Below are 21,025 nucleotides of genomic sequence, written 5' to 3'. Positions count from 1 at the left end.
GACCAGCTCAGGGAAGACCTTCCAGGGAGAGGGACTGGCTTGCATGAAGGCTCAGAGGCAGAGAGCATGCCTTCATTCAACGTTTAGTGAGCATCTGCTGATCCTAGCCATCAGAGAAGCCCTCCTGCTCTGCCCACCTGGGAAAGGCATTCTGGTTGGAGGAGACAGTCAATAAAAAATACATGGTAGGTGGTGACCAGGGCAACGGAGGAAAAGGCAGAGGCACGTGGTTAAGGAATTCCAGGGATAAGGTGAGGATGTCACTGCTGTTTCATGTGACTTTGACACAGGAGGTTCTAACTGCAAAGACCTGAAAGCAGCAAATGAGCCAGCCCTATCTCTGGGGAACTTTCCAGGCTGGAGGGGCAGCGAGTGCAAAGGCCCTGAGTTGGAAGCATATTTTGAAGGGCAAGAGCTTGGGAAAGGGAGGTCAGAGTCATAGGCCAAATTGTAAGATCCTTGCAGGTCTTCTCCAGGGCTTTGGCATTTCCTCCGGGACACAGAGGAGCAGGGCGAGGGACTCTGACTTAGCCCTTTAAGCGGTCAGCCTGGCAGCCGCGTGGCAAATAATGTGAGGACCAGGGTGGAGACAGATCCTGGTGAGACCACTGTGCTGGTCCATTTGGAGTTAACGGTCCACTGGAGTTAACAGCTGGTCCATTTGGAGTTAACAGTGGCTTGAACCAGGGTGACAACACTGGGGCTATTGGGAATGGTGAGATTTTGGTTCTGTTTTGAAGGTAGAGCCAGTAAAATTTACTAAGGAAGCAAATACGGAGTGAAAGAGGCATTAAGGATGATTTGACAATTTTGGAAGAATGGGGCTGCTATTTTCCACCAGATGGGCAAAGTGGTGGGGTGAGGTTGAGGGCTGGATTGGGGATCAACGCCTTGTTTCTGGACCTAATGGGCATCTGAATGAAGATGTCAAGGAGGTAACTGATTTTGACTTGACTGATGTCAAGGAGGAGGACTAGATTTTAGGGAAGAGCTTTATTAAAGCCAGAGCTACAAATGTGGGAGTTGTGCCAATGACAGACCGTGTCCCATCACTCCAGGGGGCAGGGGGACGGGGCAGATAGAGCGGTGGTCTGAGGACCAAGGCCTGGGATATGCCTGCAGTTAGAGATGGGAGAGTGAGGAGGAGGTCACAGAGCACCCCAGGAGGGATCAGTCAGTGGAGTAGTAGCAGACCCAAGAGGGAATCAGTTCCCTGAGGCCGCGTGACAGGAAGGAGGGAGTGGACATGCCATCGGATGCCGCTGGAGGGCCAGGAGGGTGGGGCTGAGAATCGGCTGCCAGACTTAGCAGCATGGAGACCGGCCCTCAGAGAGCTGGGTAAAAGCTCTTTTGGTCAAGTGGTGGGGATAAAAGGCTGAGTTTCAAGAGAACGAGATGAAAGGAAGTAGACTCCCATCAAATACAGGTGACCCTTTTGAAAAGTTACTCTTTTTTTTTTTTAATATTAGTTTCAGGTGTGCAGCAGAGTGATTCAGTATTTTTACAGGTTCTACTCCATTAAAAGTTATTACAAGATAGAGGCTGTAATTCCCTGGGCTGTATAGTATATCCTTGTTACCTATTGTAAAGAGATGTGTTTTCAAGGGGAGCAGACCCAACAGGAGACTAGCTTCAGGAGGGCGTGGGTTCCAGGGGAAATCTTGATCGGATGGGAAAGACCACACCATGTTTGCATGTTGGGGGGACCCACCCATGGTGAGCGTGGGGGAGAACCCCCGGTGCAGGGGTAGGAGAGTGGCTGGAGCCTTATCCCTGAGGACTTGAGGAGGGAGAGAGAGGCGAGCTGGTGCTTGAGGGAGGGGTGGACTCGCCTGGAAGAGCAGCGTGGGCACAGCAGCGTGGGTCCGTGGGTGTGGCGGCGGGGGCTCGAGGAAGCTGTCTCCTTAGCATCTCCATTCTCTGTGAAACAGGAAGCGAGGTCACGGTCTGCGAGTGAGGAGAGGAGGAGAGATGGAGGCTCGAGGAGAGGGTCTGTCTAGGAGAGCAGGACAGGCAGTGGACCAGGGCAACATCCTGGGTTGCCAGGCAGCAGGGAGGCCCGCTGGAGGTCAGCATCTGAATTTAAAGTAGGCATTAGCCAGGCCCGGCCTGGAGGAGAGCCAGGAAAGGACTAGGCGTTGTTTCTCTGCTGACCCAACCTGTTGGGGTTGGAGGAGCCAGGATCTCTTGACTGGTCCTTCCCCAGCCAGAGCCAGAGGATGGGGTCCTCTGTGGCCCGAGGGGTCTCCTGGCTCCTCCTTGCTTCCTAGGAGGATCTGAAGTAACTGGTAGGGATAGGAGGCAGTGTGATCGGGGAAGCATGGGGCAGGGAGCTTAGGAGGCTTGGGGGCTAGTCCCAACTGGGACTAGCTGTGTGACCTGTACAGATCATTTACCCTCTCTGGGCTGCACTTCTCTGACTTCACCCCATCTTCCAGACTTGTGGTTCAGTCTAACACAGTAGGTGGATTACTCCACAAGGTGGAGCTCCTAGTTTGTTTTTAACGTCTGCCTTGACCAAACATCAGATTTACCATATGAACAAGTAAAAGGGGCATATTTCCCAACAGAGTTACCTGAGTTGTGGATGTTACTGTATTTCATACTCTAACATGATTCATTCATTCATTTAAAAAATACATATTAAGCGCCGTCTGTCGGCCCATCAGACCACATCGGGGGCTTGTGTCCCAGTGAGCGGCACCCCACTATCCACCTGTCCTCGGGGAGAGTGTGATCCAGTGGGGGCAACAGGCACGAAGCAGGTGTCACAGAGGCAGGTGGTCGCAGGGGAGAAGCACTGAGGAGGAACTGGAGGAGACAGCCCCAGCCGGGAGAATCAGGGCAGGAGTCACCCCAGGGATGGGGACTGCTGAGCTGCAGCTACTGTGACAAAGAGGGTGGGGGCCGGGAAGAGGGTTCTGGGCCTGGGACACAGCATGTGCAGAGAGCTGGAAGTGGGCACAAAGGAACCCAGGAGCCAGAAGTGAGGGGGGAGGAGGGGTGGGCAGGGTGGGCCTGCAGACAGAGCTGTGTGGAGAGTCAAGGACGGGTTTCAGCAGGAGTCCAATTTACATTTTGAAAATATCTGACTGCCGTGAGGAGAATGGCTTCAGAGGGACAAAGTGGGTGTGGAGAGACCCTGAGAGGTGCTGAGGTTTATCAGGAGAGGTGTGGGGGGGTGGTGATGGGGTTAACGATATGATAGGTGAGACAGAAGAGATGGGTTTGAGACTTAGGAGTTAAAATGGGCCAGACCTTGGCAATGGACTGTGAGGGGTTTCAACCTGCAGCTGGGGAGTTGGGGGGCGGGTGGGGATGATGCTTTGTCTCTGCACTACTCGCTGACTGGGATGTGGGACTCTGCTGCTCATGAGGACACGGACTCTGGAAGGGGACTGGGTTTTGGGGAGATGGAGCCATGCTGAGTTCGGGGCACATGTGCACACATGTAGAGGTGTCAGACAGGCCTTTAGATAGGGAGATGCAAATCTGAGGGGTGACGGACTGTAGAGGTGCGACAGAAGCCCTGGGTTCAGATGAACCGGTCTGGAGAGTCGGGGAGGAAGAGCTGAGGGCCTGGGGGTTGCCCTGGCCAAAGTCCCATTCTCCTCCTGCCCAGCACGCCCCATGTTCCTGTCTTCTCACTGTGCACCACCCTGCACCCACTAGGGAAGCCACAAGCCTGGGCATCACTGTCATCTTCTTTCCATCTCTTTCCGGGTCTGGCAGTTTAACCTCTGATCCAGCTGCTTCCTATATACTCGCTTGTCTACACCTTGCAGCTTGTCCGCAAGCAGTAGGACCCCTGTTGTCTTACTCTCGCTGACTGTCCCCCCAATTCAGGGCTCTGGGGGCCCGAGGTGGTCTTGGGCACTCAGCCCCCTTCACCCTGAGTGCAGTCTGTTGCTTGTTTCTCAGACGAGCCATGCAGGTTTGGCGCCTGTCCTTCGTGGAGTGTCCTCTTCCCTCGCCCTGTTCACTTGGCAAGCTCCCGCTTAATCTTTTGAGACCCACTCAGCAGTTTCCCCTGAGCCCATTTACTAGCTGCATGTCTGTGGGCTCCCCCGAGGCCAGGGCCTGTGTCTCAGTGACCTTCCTGTGCCCACAGCAGCCTAGCTCAGAGCACACTCTTTGCTGCCAGCCGACCTAACAGACGGCTCTGCTTTTCCCCTCAGTTCATCTCTAGCACTGACCCTTTCCAGAAGGCCCTGAGGGAAGAGGAGAAACGCCGGAAGAAAGAAGAGAAGCGGAAAGAGATCCGAAAAGGCCCTCGGATCTCAAGATCACAGTCTGAGTTATAGCCCTGGAGTGGCCCAGGGCTCAGGGGACCAGGAGGCGGCCAGTTGGGAGGAAAAGGAGAGTTCAGAAGCGTGACTGATGGTGAGCACTGGCGCCTTCAGAGAGGAGGCCAGAGTCTGCTTGGCCCCTTGGGGCTGGCTCCGAGCCCCCGCTGAAGGGACTGAGCCACAGAGGGCTGGACTTCCTCCCAGGGACCTCACCAGAGGGGTGCCAAGAGAGCTTCCAGAGGGCGCTGTGCTGCAGACCTAACCCTGTGGAGATGCTGGGGGAAGCAGGAGGGATCCTGGGCTGGACTCCCCCCGCCACCACCGTGGGTTAGGACCGCTGGCCAGCTGGTGGCCGCTTCTCATGGGGAGGCAGCAGAACTAGGCTCTGAGCCATGTGCAGAGGAGTCATGCCTGCTGCTGGCCCTGCTGTGTCACTGAGATGCCAGGCACAGGTTCCAGCCCCCTGCAGAGACAATAAAAGCCAGCAAATGCTGGCTGACCAAGGCTGGTTTGGGCCCCAGGGAGATGTGAGCCTCTCCATGGAGCAGGTGAGGCGGGCCCGGGCAGGGGGGTCAGGGGCCCTCGGCTGTGGAGACCATCTTAGAGAATGTTCTGCCTACTCAGGAGGAGCCTCAGGCCCTGGCAAGGCAGCAAAGCAGAGGCTTGGCTTCGGCCTCCTATTCCCTTCACAGCACCGTCCTTGATGAGGGGTCAGTGTTGGGAAGGGGCCAGAAGTATCCTTCCTGGGAGGCTGTATAGCCCAAGACAGTCTTGGAGCAGTCTGATCTCTGTCCTTCGGTATCAAGGAACAGTCATTGAGCAGGCCCAGGGAAGAATCAACTTGTCCTCTCTGGCAGTGCAGGGTGCCCCTGGGCCTATTGGGGGCACTGTTGGGGGACAGGCTGCAGCTCTGCAGGAGGCTGTACTTTGTTGTGGAAGGGCTGCTCCCAGGATGGATAGGCCGGACAGCAAGCTCCCTGTGTCAGGAGGCCTGTAAGCAGAGACCAGGGCCAAGGGGGCCGGGAGCTGCAGAGGGACTCAGGCCCTGAGTAGGCAGCCGCCCTTCAGTCATGCCCCTCCCAGGCAGAGAAGGGAGGGGCTCTGGGGGGGAATTCTAGCTCAGTCTCTTGACTTTGCCAAGCCAGGGGAGAGACACACAGCTGTCCCCAATAGCCCACCACTAACAGAGCCCAAGGGAGACCCAGGGTCTTAGCCCATCAGACTTGCTGAGTGACCCTGGCCCACCCCTTCCCTGTGCTGCGGCTTCACTGGTGTAATGAATTTGATAATGCCTGAACCCTCTGCCCAGCCCTAAACTGCTTCTCTCATGTTGGGGCCTGGCTTCTCAGTGACAGGAGCCCTTCTCTGATGGTTCTTCATTCATCCCAGAAATGTGGTGAGCACCCACTGTATGCACAGCCAGAGAGAGAGGGACCCAGTCTTAGCCAGTCTTCACTTCTGTCCTATTTTAGCACCTTTATCCTCTGGGACTCTTCCTTCTACACCTTCACTTCTCTCCATCTCAGTTGATGCCTTCCTCTCTACTCTCCAATGAGCCCACGTTTTCCCCTCTAACACCTTGAAAGGTAGAAACAGAACCACTCTGCCCTCCTCCCTGGGCAAGTCTAGCTGGGAGCTGAGGGAGCAGCTGCAGAGTGGGAGGCACTTTGCCCACTTACCTGACCTGGTGCTCAGGCAGCCCTCTGCAGTAGCTTACTGAGGCCCTGGGATGGAAGGGCATTGAACCAAAGTGAAAGTATGTGGTGTGGTGTGCCAGCAGACTACCCCGTGGTGTGGCAGCCCTGCGAGAGCGACTGAATGGTAGAGCTGAAGGTGGCACTGTCCAGCTCAGCACCTGGCCAGAGCAGGGCAGCAGGGTTTGGTGTTCTGTTTCAAGGTGAGACTTCTATCATCTATATCAACTCTCCTGCATGTAAACAATGAAAAGAACATTTGTGTCTCCCCTACTCCCCCAATAAAGTACTTTGCTATACATATTGATTATAAAATGTAATTTTAAGTAACACTGAAATGCCAAGAAGTAAGTATGATTCACCCTAATCTCACCACTCTGTAACCATAACTGATGCTCACCTGTTGGACCATCCATCCTCTTCGCCCTCATGTGCACACAGATCACATGTAAGTTTTCGGTTATCAATACAGTAGCTGCCTTGTATGAGCTCTGTGTGTCGGGCCTTATCCATGTACTACTGGCTTGCAGCAGCTCCTCCTGCCTCAGGGCCTTTGTCTGCATTGTGTGTTCCCCTAGCTATACCAGGTGCAGTTGTCACCACAGAATTTGAGGTTTCCTCTTAAATATCAATGTATGTTTTGTTCAACAGACTGGAAGCTCTCAGAGGGCAGGAACTGTCTCTTTGCCTGCCACAGAGGTATTCAATAAATACTGTCAAAGGAGTGTGCAAGTGATCTCACTTCATCTTCACCACTCCAAGGGGGCACTGTTCCCCTCGTTTTTTAGAGATGACAAAAATGAGAAGGGGAAAAAAAAAAAAATCCAGAAGTTATTTAACCAGTCCAAAGTCACAGGGTTCATAAGTGGATCCTTTATGTCCATGTGGTTACCTCCACCCAACCTCTGAACTCAATTTTAAGTTTTGACCACTAAGCAACTGCTGTCTCACCGACTAGTGAGACAGCTTTTCCCTTTCAACAATATATTGTGAAAGTCTTTGTCAATTGATACACGTTTGGGAAACGATGCCATGGTATTACATTGTGTGGATGTAATGTATTCATCAGGCCCTTATTGGGCTTCCCAGTTTTTCCAGGTTACAGGGGATTCCGTGATGAACACCTTTGAACGCACGTGCTTGTGCACTTCTCGGAGCACTGTACTTCTATTCCTTAGTATAAATTCCTAGAAACCTGTACATTTGTTTACGTCGTGACCAGCTGCGAGGTGGGGAAGTGAGGTGGTTGAAGAAGTGGGAATCCGTGGGTGGGTTGCGCCTCAGAATCTCTGCGGAACTCTTCGTCAAAATGTGTTCGCACTGCACCCCAGAAGCACTGTGGTGGTTCCGGGGCACTGGCACTATCTTAAAGGACTGCAGGAGATTCGGAGGTACCCAGGGGAGACCGCTGGAGTAAACACGTGGTCGCGGCAGGTGCAAAGGCGCAGAGTTTGTAAAACAAACCCTCCTCACTCGGGCAGTTCGCGAGTCTCTGTAGAAAGGCTTGGAAGGAACGCGATTAGAAAGCATCTCCAAACTCCTCGGGGGCGGGGGGGGGGGGGGTGGGCCGTGTTGGGGGTCCAGTTTTGATTCTGCCCGCCCCAGTGGGCTGGGCAGCGAGGCGGGGGTCGGGGGAGAGGAGGCTGACAGCTGGGAGGATGACGTAATGTGCTCTCGGCTCGCTCCGGGAGGTGCCGAGCGGACGCGGGGCTGACGGCGTTAACCCTTCCACCCCTAGCAGGTGGACCGAGTTAGCTCGCGGAGCCGAACCAAGAGAAAAGGGAACGGTTCCTTTAAACTTGAGGGGAAAGAAGGTTGATCTCAGGACCCGGGGGGCCTCTCTCTTCGTATTCGCTTAAGAGCCGCCAGAGGCGGGGCCTCGCTATGCAAATCCGAGCTGCTGATCGTCGACGCGCCATCACCCCACGCGCCGGCCCGCGCGCCGATTGGCCACGACCAGCCTGGTCCCATTGACAACAAACAAGGGAGCGCGCGGCCCGGGGGGCGGGGCCACGGAGGGCGCGGGCTGGGGGCGGGGCCGCACCGCACCGCCCCCCTCCCGCGCGGCGCAAACATGGCGGCGGCTGGCACCGGCCGCTGAGGCGGTAACCCGGCGGGGGCTGTTGGTTGTCATGGGCGGCGACGGCGGCACCGCCCCCGCGTCTCCCTGAGCGGGACGGCAGAGGAGGCGTGGGGCTTGGGGGGGTGGTCTTCTGCGCCGAGCCGGGCGATGGACGGAAGCGGCGAGCTGGGCGGTCTGGAGACCATGGAGACGCTGACGGAGCTGGGCGACGAGCTGACCCTGGGGGACATCGACGGTGAGTGGTGGGGTGCGGTGGGTGGGAGTGCGGGGGGCCGGGGGCGCGCGCGGGGAGGAAGGGGTTACGGCGGCGCGCGCGGGTGCGCGTGCGCCCACCTTCTCCTCACACACAGCCCGCCACCGGGCAGCCCCGTCTCACGCGGGAGGAACCGGCGCGCGCGGTCGCCGCGGCGGTCCGCGACCCTTCCGGGTGCTGCGGGCTTCAGCCCCGCCCGGCGGCTCGGCTCCGGCAGGCCGCGCGGGAGCTGCTCCGGGGGCGCCTCGTGTCCGGAAGCCCAGCGAGGGTCGCGGGGTTGGGCGGGGGAGCCTGACGGGAGCGGCCAGAGGAGAGCGCGCGGTCGCTGCCTCCGTCTCGCGCCGTCCGAGGTCCGGCTCTGCCTGCCAGCCCAAGCGGCTTCGCGTCGCATCTGTCACTCCCCGCCGGGCCGCGTGGGCGGCCCTGGGAGATTCCCGGGGCCGGGCCCCCAGGCTCCGCGTCCTCCCCCTCCGTGGTCTTCCCGGGGTTGAACCGCGGCCGAATTCTCCCGACGCTTGGGAAAACTTTGGGGGGCAGCGCTTAGTCGCTGATGAAGCGAGCGGTGGCGGCGGAGTGTTGGACGCATCTCCCCGCGATAGAGACCCGGGCGCTCCTGCTGTCGCGCTGCAAAGGGACTTGAGCCGCAGGAATTTTGGGTTGTGCTCCCCCCGACCCCCTCGGGGACAGGTTGGGGAGCGGGTGGCCTTTGTTCCGGCCACCTTCACAGCGGAGACGAAGAGCTGTAGGAGCCCAGGGGATCATTTTGTGATCACGGTACCCAAAGTTTGGAGGTCAGAGACTTGCCCAAGGTCACCCAAGCTGGTTACAGCACACAGTTACTGGGTCAGTGTTGCCGTCGCTGCAAACAGTCTTTTCACCTGATCTTTGGGGGTGAGAAGTCCAATGAGTGGATTAGTCTCGTCCTAGTAATAATAATAACGCCCAGCAGTTGGGCTCTTCTGATAGTCTAGGCCCCAAACACTTATATTGTTTCACTGGTTCCTCACTACAATCCCTGAGGTAGATATTCTTACTGCTCCGGTTTTATAGGGGACCGAAGTCAGGAGATATTAATTTGTCTCAGGTCACTCTCTCTAGGTTCTCCAGAACCCATGCTGTTCATCAGTAAGTGACTCAGGTGCATTGTGCTCTGGAGTTTACAAAGTGCTTTCTTGTGCCAGGATCTTACTACAGCCTTGCAGGCAGGTATGAAGGCTTCGTCTCATTATACAGATGAAGAAACCAAGGCAGCAGAGGATTCTCTTCCAGGGGAAGAGACAGTGGCAGCAGCTAATTGAAAAGGATCCATTTCTTATTTTGCTTTTGTAACAACCCTGTGGCCTGACCTTGTTTTCCTATTTTGGTCATCCAGGCAGTGTGGTAAGACTCTTAAATGAAGCCCTAAATCTAACCACAGACTTTTTCTGTTGGATGCTCCCAAATACAGAGATGTGTTGACAAATGAAGGGAGGGAGGTTCTTGGAACTTAACAAGGACAGCTAACATGTCGTGAGCACTTGTGTGCCAGGCACCGTGTTAAGCAGTTAGTGCGCATCAGTGTTCTCAATCCTTAACAAGTTGCATCAGGTAGACAGTGCTTGTTATACTACATTAATCTCTTTTTTATAGATCCTGAAACTGAGGCTCAAGGCAGTTGATTAACTTACCCAGGCTTACACAGCAGTAAGGAATATGTATAACTGTCTACCAGCAGCCTCACACAAAGATATTTGTGTGGTTTTGCATTCCCATTCCGAAACTGATCCCTGTTTGTTTTCATTTATAAATTTATAATGTGTTAAAGTGTGTGTGTGCATGCTGAGTCGCTTCAGTCGTGTCTGACTCTGAGACTCTATGAACTATAGCCTGCCAGGCTCCTCTGTCCATGGGGTTTTTCCAGGCAAGAATACTGGACTGGGTAGCCATGCTCTTCTCCAGGGTATCTTCCCGACCAAGGAATCAAACCCACATCTCCTGTGTCTCCTAGATTGCAGACAGATTCTTTACTGCTGAGCCACTGGGGAAGTCCACTGTGAACTACCTGGTGGTTAAGTAGTAACCTTATCCCTATAGATTGTTGAGTAAAATGAACATTCTGGGAACTCCCACAGTGGTTAAGTGGCTTCACAGGGCTCCATGTTAGATTGGGGGTAAAGTGGTTCCCTGTCTTCATTGATCAACAAGTATTCACATGCCAGCTGTAGTTTCTGAGCTATAGGGAACATGAGAAGATAGGGAAGATAGAATTTTATGGCTTTGTGGAGCTTGAGATGAATGATGATAAAACTGTAGTGTGTGAGAGTGTGTGTGTGTGTGTGTGTGTGTGTGTGGTGTGCACTCATGCTCAGTTCTGTACAACTCTTTGCAACCCCTTGGACTATAGCCCACCAGGTTCCTCTGTCCATGGAATTCTCTAGGCAAGAGTACTGGAGTAGGTTGCCATTTCCTCCTCCAGGGGATCTTCCCGACCCAGGGATTGAACCTGCATCTCCTTTGTCTCCTGCATTGGCAGGCAGACTCTTTACCACTGTGCCACTTGGTAAGCATACTGAGTGTAGAACAGCTCAGTTATACAGGGCAGTTAGTGAAAGTCAGTGAGTGTGGATGGAGCTTGGTAAATACTGGCTTACCAGGAAGACCACACCAAAGAGATGGCCCTGGACTCAGGTCTTAGAGCAAAGTTGAGTAGGCTGAAGACGGGTGGTCTGCAGGTATCCTTGAATGCTCACCCATACACCCCTCTCCAGAACATCAACCCTATGAGGGCCAGGACCTTTGTTTTGTTTCTTTCACCTAGAATTAAATATTTGTGGAATGTTTGAATGAGTCCAAGGACTTTGAGCTACGCAGGAGTCGAATAATTAATATTAAGCTCAGCCCTTGGTGTTGGATCAGATCAGGGCTAGATGCTTCTGGGAGCTAGTCAGCTGAAGAAGAGACTCTGTGGGTATGAACACATATTTTTTTTGTTTGTCTGTGGTGGGGGAGAGAGGGTATCTACCACCTAGAGAACTCATGCCTGCCTCAAGGAGACAGCCATCTGGGTGTGCGATGACAATCCTAAGAGGGTGACAGGATGGGAAGAGGAAGTAGCCATTGTGCAAGGTGCTGGACATGATAGGACTTGGCCTCAGTGAAACTTGGTCCTGAAGATAGAGCAGAGGTGGAATTTAAGTTCCCATTTAGGCTTTGATGTAGGGCATTGGGAGGGTTCAGAAGCTAGCAGGAAGAGCTGGTTTGGGGAGATGATGAAAATTTGTCTTTAAATGGACTGAAATTGAGGCGCTAGTAGGAAACGAGAGACATACTCAGGAGAACATCAAAACTGGGGGTGGAGATTGAAGACTAGTCACTCAGATTGATGAGTTGAGGACAGAGGTGAGAGGAAAAGATGGAACTGGACAGGCGAGGGAAGTGTAATAACCTAAGAGGAAGTGAACTTTTTGAGGAACAGTGGATGATGGAGACAGGGCTTTAGAACACAGCAAGGATGACAAGACTCTGAAAGGACTCATGGGATTTGGCAATTAGGAGATCCACTGGATGAAGTGATTGGGTGAAGTGGTCTAAGGCTAGGTAAATGAGAACATAGTCAGGAGGGCAAATAGGGGCAGCGGTTCTCAGTGGAGAAGGTTGGAGAAACTTCAGCAAGCTAATTTACATTGTCCTTGTGAATTGGCCTGTTCTGGACATTTCATGTGAAGGGAATCATACACTGAGTGGCCTTCTTCACTTAGTATAAGATTGAGGTTCATCTTTGTTGCACCAGTGTTCCCTTATATGGATACTCCGTGTTTTATCGATTCATCACTTGTTGGACATTTAGGTTGTTTCCACATTTTGGCTATTCTAAATGAAGCTGCTGTGAGCATTCGTGTACAGATTTTTCTGTGGGCATGTTTTCTTTTCTCTTGGGTAGATCCTCTACGGTTTTTGTCGCTGTTTGTTTTTTCCTAGGGTTTATAATAGCCCCATTTATTCACTTGCTTACTTTCCATGTTCCCATAACTAACTTAGTCCTAAATCTTATGACAGAAGCTCAGTTTGGTGGTCAGTTCTTTTTATTCCCCTTGTTGATGTCTCTTCTGAAACTTTCCCTCTTTTTGCTGTGTCTGATGGTTGGTTGAGGTCTGTTGTTCCTCGTTTATACGGGGTCTACCCTTGACTATCAGCTGGGGTCAGGGGCATGTTGAAGCCTTATTCCCTTATTTTTTTGGTGTGTGTTTTATTTTTACTCCCTTGTTTTGATGGAGCACATCCTCCAGTAGCTCCCTAAGAAAGAGTACATTAGAAGTAAATTTGGGGGGACCTTACCTCTCTAAAAATATCTTTATCCTAACCTCTCCAATTTGATAGTTTGGGTGAGTTTAGAATTTCAGGTTGAAGGCATTGCCTCGTTGTTTGCTAGCTTTCAGTAGTTGGGCATCTGATACCATTTTGACTCCTACCCTCTCTGTGTGACCTGTTTTCCCTGGAAGCTTGTGGGCTCTTGTCTTTATCCCTGGTGCTCTGAACTCCACAAAGATGTCCGCTAATGTGACTGAGCGGTTGGTCTGTGCCTGCTCGGTGGGCTCTGAAGGGCTCACAGAGTCAGATACCTGCCTGCATGCGGTCCCCCTGCTGGTCACCCAGCCTGCCCTCCTGTTTGCCGAGAAACCTGCGGTTCCTGAGCCTTTGGGTGGCACTGTCTCTTGGGCCTCTGCTGCTTCTCCCGGCAGACAGTTCCGTCTTGGCAGAGTCCCTGGACACTACCTGGCACTAAAGAGGCACTCTGTAAAGGTGTGTCTAGTGAGGAAAGGAAAGCGCTTCAGGTTCAAGGTGTTGGGTGGGCCCCTAGCCTGGTGTCCACGTCACTGGGAAGGTTGGAGTGGCCAGCCTGGGGTGGGGGAGGAGGTGAGGAGAGGGGTAGAAACTGACTCCATGTCTCTCCAGTGAGTCATGCTTTGGAAAAACTGCTCAGAGGTGGAGCCTCCATCTACCTCTTACCCCATTTTCAAGATGTAAGCTTTGTCTTGACCCTGAAGTATGTATCACTGGTGCTAGTGTCTGGGTTGAAAGAGCTGCTGTTGCTCTTAGCTTGTTTATTTTCTATGAGTTTTTAGCTCCTGGTTTCATCCAGTTCCATTTCCTGGGATACATCTTTTGGGCTTGCTCACACCTCCAATCCAGTCTCCCTGGGTTTCTCCTCCTTCCTGGGTCTGTTTGGTCTCGCCCTTGACAAACGTTGTCACACTCACTCCGGGCCTGTGGCCCAGTGTTCTGAGCGCTGCCTGTCTCTCAGTCTTTTCTGTCATCCTCATACTCAGCCCAGACGTGGCTTTTTTTAAAAAGTGAGTTTTTCCTTCTGTATCGAATAGATCTTTTCTTTCCTTAATTTCATAATTAATAAAGGAACTTCTTAAGCAACTTTATTAAAATAGTGCCCCCTGAATATCAAATTGCCTCTCCTGCTGGGTTTGTGTATGAACTTTATATTAAAGTGCACATGAAACATTATAGCATTTTCACTTACGGGTTGCTGTACATGGAAACAGTTGAGGTGTAATTGTCACCTGATCCAGTGTAATTCATCTAAGGAAGCAAATGCCTGTTCAGGCCGCTGTGGAGTATTTTCATCATTTGCAGTTTTTTCATTAACCTGAGTACTGCTGCCCTGAACACAGATGAGCAAATCACTTTGGAGTTAGTTCATTGGTGTGTTTTTCTTATCAAGGACTCTTCAAGTCAAGAGCTGGGTGATAGCTCTTACACACTGCCAGCTGTAGCCCTTTCATTAAAAAAAAAAAAAACTTTTTCAATATGATAAATTACTGTGGTGATTGGAACTTACCACTTGGAAAATATTTTTTTAATGATACATTCATAAAGCAAAATAAAAAATATGAGAGGGATACTATGGAAAGTCTTGCCCCCAGCCCTGTCATCATCTACTTAGGGTCCACAACCCCCAGGTTATTCATTTTTTCATTTCCTTTACATCCTTCAAAACTTAATGCAGATAGAAGCAAATAGAATGTATGGATTTTCACTTTTGCTCCCCTTTTTATTTTTCACAAATAGCTAGCATGCTATAAGTTTTGTTGTTTTTCTGCCAGTGTTGATGTTAGAGATCTTTCCAGTCTTCTTCACTGTTGCATGTTGATTTCCCATTATATAGATGAACTGTAACTCATCTGCCCAGTCCCTTTTTGGTGGACATTTGAGGGTGTTTCCAGTCTTACTATGAAAAATGTGCTGGTGTGAATAGCTCTGTAAGTTCATCATTTCACACATGTGCAAGTATGTGTGCGTGCTCAGTCGTGTCTGACTCTTTGCGACCCTCTGGACTATAGCCCACCAGGTTCCTTTGTTGGTGGGATTCTCAGGCATGAATACTGGACTGGGTCACTGGTTCTTCCCCAGGGAATCTTCCCGACCCAGGGATTGAACCCGGATCTCCAGTGTCTCCTCCATTGGCAGGCAGATTCTTTACCACTGAGCCACTTGAGAAATCCATGTGCAGGTATAGGCGCAGGATGAATGACTAGAGGTGGGGTTGCTCCCTCAAGGTGTGGTGGTGATAGGTACATCACAGGTGCTGCCAGAATCAAAAGAGATAAAACATATGAAAGGAAGGGACAGGAAGTAACATCCTCTTCTGACTCCTTTGTGGTTTCGATAGGTTCTGTCCAATGCTCTCCACGCTGGATGGACCAGTTTACTCCCCCACCACGGTGGAGGAGAAGGTCTGTCCTCCTTAGCTTCCAGCTAGAGTCTGAAACTCTGGTCCCTTTATTCTGCCTCTCTCTATGCCAGTTTAGGGCTGATGCCACCCAGCCCCCCAACAGTGCACAGATAACAGGCCCCTTTGTCCTGGCCTCCTGGTTCCTCATTTGCCTTTCCTGTACTTGAGACCACTGGACAGTCAGTGAGCAGCCACCAGCTTCCTGAGCAGTCCCTTCGTGTGCTTCTGATGTTCCCTTTGCTTGCCCAGAACCCTAGTGGTTGCGACTCTGTTACTCCTCTGCTCCACTTGGTTTCTTGGAATGATCCTTCATCAGGTTGGCTTGCTCTCCGTACGTTTAGAATTGCTCTAAAGGTACAGCAGTTCCTTATTTTCAGCCCTCCTCTGCCTTGGGGGACTTGATAAATGACTTCTTGTTTTACGTTGTCTCATCAGGACTCTCTTCTGTCCAGGTTCCCTTTATTCAGTGTGTTGGTGGCAGCCCTGTCTGCTGCCAACAGTGTGACTCCTCTATCCTTGCATAAAAGTTCTTTGGGACTCTGTATTCCTATAATGTTCTTCGTTCTAATTCTCTTATGACTACTTTTCACCAAAATCTGCAGATATTTTAGGAAAAGCCCTTTGGTTATGAATAGCCTCACCTCTCACAGCACTTTCCTTTGAACTGTTAAAAGTCAACGGGGGTGGTTTTTCTGAGCTAGACGGGTAGACTTTCTGTGATTATTTGTTGGGCAGGACCGAAATTGACATGCAATAACTGTTTCCCATCGTGTGATTCTTCCTACAGATGTACACCATATTTGATAATGAATATGGGACCATTTCATCTTGATCCTACAGAGGTACTGTCATTTATCCTGAGGTGCATCAGGCTTTACCTAGTTCTCTAGGTAAATGTGACTGTCTTATTCTTTATTAATTATCGACTCTCTCTGCAGTCGCCACTTCTTTTCCATCCTTCATCAGGTTTTGAAATCACACTGTAGGCAGCATCCACTATGTGCTCAGCGCAGTGTCTGGTTAGCTCTGCAGTCGAGACCCTTTCAGAGGGCCTGTGTTGTGCTGGGCTCTGGCTATAGCCCTGTCAGGGTGAGCAAGGTCCCTGCCTTCACACGGTGTATGGCCTTTTACCTACACTGTCTTTTTGCTTTTAATTCTTTCTCCAGTTGCATGGTATGTTACAGATGAAGACACTGAGGCCCAGATCAGAGCTAGTAAGTTGTAAACTGGTGACCTCAGTACAACTCCAAAATCCATGTACTTTTCCTCCCCCTCATGCCAAATCCCCATCTGATGTAGGGGGCTTCAGATTTGTGAATACTAGGCGGGTGGTGGGCTGGGGCTGGAGAGACCAGCCTCCTCTGCTCAGGTGTCCCTTCAGTCCACATGTATTTATCAGGAAGGGTCTGCCCTGTGCTGGACGCTTCAGGTGGCTTCCGTGGATCCCACAGCACTTATCTAAGCCTTCTGTCCTGCTGCAGAGCAGGGACTGGGGCTGTCTGCGTCACAGGTGCTCTGAGACTTGCCTGAAGCTGCAGCACATGCATGGAAGAGGGCAGGGAGTATGACGTTCTCTTTGACTCTTACCTGAGAGTGAACAAGAACTCCAAGTTGCAAGTGGACTCTTAGGACCAAGGGCCCTTTTTTTAGAATACAGTTTTGAAATGTTTATTTTTTCCTTTTGAAAGGGCTTCTGTAGGTGTGGTGGGCGGACACAAAGGAGCAGTCACAGAACAAGGTCAAGTGTTCCATCTCTGGACCACAAGCCTCACGGGTTAAACTTTGTTGACATGATGGAATTTTTTAAAGAGTAGCAGGATCCCAGAGCAAGGCCTCAAAGGAAGGATCTCTGGGGAAACCTCTGTTTAGAAACTAATCCTCAACCATTGAACGGCTTGGAAGCTGGAAAACAGCTCTTTCTGCATCTCTCAGGCCTTCAGAATTGCTAATGAACACATGTCTAAATGTCCCTTATAATGTGGCTTCTGCATCTGTCCCTTGGAACTGGTCTGTTGGGTTCAGGGACTAGATTGGATCAGTGATGAAATTCTGGCTGCTGAACCAGATGTGGAACTGCCTTGTTAAACTGGAGTCTTCTTGGCTTAGGTCCTCATCATCCCATAGCAACTCATGGAAATACTGCTTCTTCCTAAGTGTAAACATTCCTGCGAGGCCTAACACGTTACAAAAGTCCCTTTGATACATTTGTCTTTCTGACAGTGCTGGGAGGTACTTGATTTTATTCCCATTTGCAGATGAAGACGTAGAGACAGATAAAATGATTTGCCCGAGATTTACTGCTCTGATGAAGTGGCGTTAGGAGTCAACTTGGGCCTTCTGACATGAGCTCATACTCTTCCCTACCCTGTGGGAATGAATTGGGAGATGCCTTTACTCCGGAAGCCTGTCTGGGAACCCCTGTTCTGGTCAGAAGTTGTTTTAAATTTTTTAAATTTAATTTAAGAAATTTATTCATCCCACTTCTGCCTGAGTATCCACTATATTCCTAGCTCTGTGCTACGTATCTGTGCTCTCTGCTGGGTCCCACACAAGCTAGCGTATCACTAGACTCAGGTATTAGAGATGAATGAACAAGTCTCAACTTTCAGGGAGCTGACATCTAAGCAGCCAGTCACAATACAGAGCAAAATGCAACAGAGACCAGAACAGAGGAACAAAATCCCAAGTTTTTGAAACACTAAGGAAGGGGAGTAGGAAAATCTTCACAGAGACTGGCATTTGAGCTGAGTTGTGAAGGATGAGTGAATAGCATTTTAGAAAGGAGAATTCGGAAAGGCAGGGTGTTTGGAATAATTTGACATGTTTGGGAATATGTGATTCATTGTGGCCAGAACATAGTGTAGGACCGAGGGTCTCAAACTTTAATGTGCCAGAGCCCCACCAGGGTACACCCCCAAAGATTCCAGTGTGGAAGGTAAGATCTGGGGTAGAGTTCAGGAGGGGCACCGGCCAGGGGAGCAGGCGCAGTAGTGTCCCAGGCTGAGCAGACGGCCGCTTCGTAAGGCTTGCCCACCGTGCTCGGGCAGTTTGCAGGCTGTCCTCTTGATAGCTGTGTTTTGTGGCCTTCCTCAGACGTAGCTTTGATCAGGCCCCTCTCCTGCTCCCGTGTGCTCTCAGTTGGCAGGCTTGGCGATGAGCCCCAGAAGCTGGCTTTGAGTAGCTCAAGTAGAAAAGGAGTTTATTGGCAGGACAGCGCGTGGACTGATCAGAGAAGCGGGAGAGCCGGGCCGGGAACGTGGGCCAGAGCCAAGGGCAGCTCGGCAGCAGAGTGCTGCTAAGGAGAGGCCGGAGCAGCCTGTTTAGGACCCGCCGCCTCGGTGGCCTCTGCTTGTCCCCGCTTCCTAGAGTCACGTTCCTGGTGGGTGCATGCATTCCTCAGAGCCGCCTGGCAGGAAACCTTACTGCTGAGAACCCAGCGTGGGTTCTCCAGAAGGAAGATGAGCGTGCATGGGAGGTTCGGCTTGAAGGATGGCAGACAGAGCAGAAATGGCAGACGTCCGCCGTTTTTCTGTGCCATGGCAGGCGGCTTCAGTGAGGCCCTTCACAGCTCAAGTGTGGGCAGCTCCGTGTCTCCACTCTGTTTCACGTGCTCTGCCGAAGCTCCTTCCAGAACATTTCTTGGTGCTATGCTTTTGCTCATACCGTTCTCTTTGCCTGCAGCACCTACCCATGCCTCTCTCTAAGTCACAAACGTCTCTTCGCCCTTCGAGGCTCTGCTTTCCCTGCCTGCCAGGATGAGTCAGCCCTTCCTCTGTGAGGCACCTGCCTGTTCACCCTTGTCACAGTTTCTGGGTTGCTTGGGTTTCTTCCCTGTGAGCTTGCTGGGTGGGAAGGGAACTGGCACTTGGGAGTCTGTGCTGTATGCGGGTTCCCCGAGCTCCCAGCACCGCAGTGCACAGTGGGTATGAACCTGCTGGCTGGTGATTTGTAGCAGGGGTTAGTAACCTGCTTTGGAAATATTATTTTTGTCCTTAGTCTGAGGGAGATTTGGGGGTGTGGTAATGATTTGGGGAAGGGTAGGTTGGTGAGTCACAGGTCTTTCACTTTTGCCTGAATGACTTTTTTAAAATTAATTTTTCTTGGAGTATGGTTGCTTTACTGAATCTTTTAAGGACTGGGAAAGGCTGAGATCCCCAGCTTTGGAACTTTGCCCCCCAGGAGGACAGTTAAGTGGAAGAAGTGGCTTTTGCCAGACTTTGTGGACACTTGGTCACCTGGCACTGTGCAGCGCCACCCCCTGAACATTGTGCAGGGGTGTTCCTGAGAGTCTTCCTCTCTGCCTGTTGTTCAGCTTTCAGTCTCTGTGTTGCGGGAGAGAGAGAGAAACCAGTGTGATGCAGGGTGGGAGCAGATGAAGGGGCAGGAGGTGCAGGACACCTGGGTTGACACGCTTTTCCTTCCCGAGCTGGGGATGTTTGTTCCCGTTCGAGAACAAGGCTCTGTCTGGTGACATCCACACAGTAACAGAAGCAAAGCATCTGTCCAGGGTGGTGGCTGAGAACTTGACTCTTCAGTCCCAGCTCCCAGCTGACGAGTGATGCTGGACAAGTTCCTTAACCTCTCTGTGCCTAGTGTTCATTGTGTGTAAAGTGGAGTTGATGAAGGCACCTATCTCAAAGTGTTGGGAAGATGAAGTGATGAAATCCATGTCAAGTGCTTAACGTAATTGCTACCACGTGGTAAGAGCTCAGGAAATGTGAACAATTGCTATACTATTTTTATTATTACTGCTAGTCATTGACTTGAGTTTTTTCTTAATTGTTGTTCTCAAAATCTATTGATCTGTTTCTAAAAGCATGTATTTCAAAGGAATAAAGAAACAAGATAGACAGCCTTTCAAATGTGGGCGGTCAACAGATCTGATGCCTCTGATGTGGTCTTGGGTAAGACCTGGGTTCCCAGCTGGGACCCAGGGTGGGGCTCTCCCATGGGTGGGGACAGTTGCTGCGAGGTGGGACAGTCCCAGGGGTGGAGGGCTCCTGAGAGGAAGCCCCCCCAGCGTGCTTGTTGGGGTGACGTCTGGAGCAGGATGGAGCTTTTGTGGACTCACCTGCCTAAGACACCTCATTGGACTTGGGCTTATTTCTTCCAGTGTAACAACCCCCACCACCATCACCACTTTCAAGCACTTCTGTGCCAGACACTGTTTTAAGTGCTATGCATATATTAACTCATTTAAAAGAGTGCTTAAAGCTACCTCACAGGGCGATTTGAATCGTATACCATGATGAGTGGAAGTTTGCGCAAGCAAGGTGTTAAAAGCAGACACAACTGGGTGACACTGCCAATGAAGTTCATTTCTAGTAAAAAAAAAAAAAGCAAAAGATCACATTTAACTTTTGTCTCTTAAGTGCTCACACACAAGCATGAGATGAATTGCAGTAAAAATCAACAACAGAAGCTTTTTAGGAAATGTACTCTGACAGTGTCCTCCTGCACATGGACCTTTTATCATCCCAGCACACAGCACCTGACCCTGGCAGGTGCTCACACAGGGTCTGTCCGCCAGAACACGTGCCTCTTGATGTGTTCAGGTTTGTGTCTGGCACACTGTGCACTCAGTTAATGTGTGTTGAATGCAGATCTTAAGGGATGTGTCTTATTGGTTTGTTCTTTATTTGAAGAAAGAGGGGTGTTCTGGAAAGGAGCATCTTGTCAAGGCAGAAGGTCTCATCTGGAGAAAGATTTACTACTTTGGAAGGAAAGTATGCTGGCAAAATACAGTCAGGCAAAAATCTCTCTCCTCTACTCCCCCATGAGTCAGTTACATGAGTGTTACCCTGAGCTGGATCTTCTTTCACTAAAATTGAACTTAGTATTGGGAGTCATGAGGTGGGTTACATTAAGTGCCCCCTTTCTACCCACACCCAGATTGCCCCCAGACTTTATTGTTGCTACAGGTCCGTCTTGCATCTTTCTCCCTGGTTGTAAAATCCAAGAAATGTTTGTTTTGTTGGGGGA

At 51.2% G+C, this 21,025-nt stretch overlaps 2 protein-coding genes across 5 annotated transcripts in view; both read left to right on the top strand.

The window, feature by feature from the left end:
- LOC122680298 (coiled-coil domain-containing protein 134) overlaps positions 1-6,707 on the top strand; it is a 73,815-nt gene extending 67,108 nt beyond the window's left edge. For all 3 annotated transcript variants that reach the window (XM_043881510.1, XM_043881511.1, XM_043881514.1), the window contains one exon: positions 4,179-6,707. In XM_043881510.1, the coding sequence (XP_043737445.1) occupies positions 4,179-4,304 (126 nt within the window). In that variant the 3' untranslated portion in view covers positions 4,305-6,707. The remainder of the gene's footprint in view (positions 1-4,178) is intronic.
- A 1,323-nt stretch (positions 6,708-8,030) lies between these two features.
- Positions 8,031-21,025, top strand: part of SREBF2 (sterol regulatory element binding transcription factor 2) — a 56,519-nt gene continuing 43,524 nt past the window's right edge. For both annotated transcript variants that reach the window (XR_006336558.1, XM_043880613.1), the window contains exon 1: positions 8,031-8,301. Coding sequence is in view for 1 of the 2 variants with exons in the window: in XM_043880613.1 (XP_043736548.1) it covers positions 8,214-8,301 (88 nt within the window). In the remaining variant the exon portion in view is untranslated. The remainder of the gene's footprint in view (positions 8,302-21,025) is intronic.

Source organism: Cervus elaphus, chromosome 22 (assembly GCF_910594005.1).
Source record: "Cervus elaphus chromosome 22, mCerEla1.1, whole genome shotgun sequence".
In the NCBI taxonomy this organism is placed as follows: Eukaryota; Metazoa; Chordata; class Mammalia; order Artiodactyla; family Cervidae; genus Cervus; species Cervus elaphus.
This window is presented reverse-complemented; position numbering and strand designations above follow the sequence as displayed.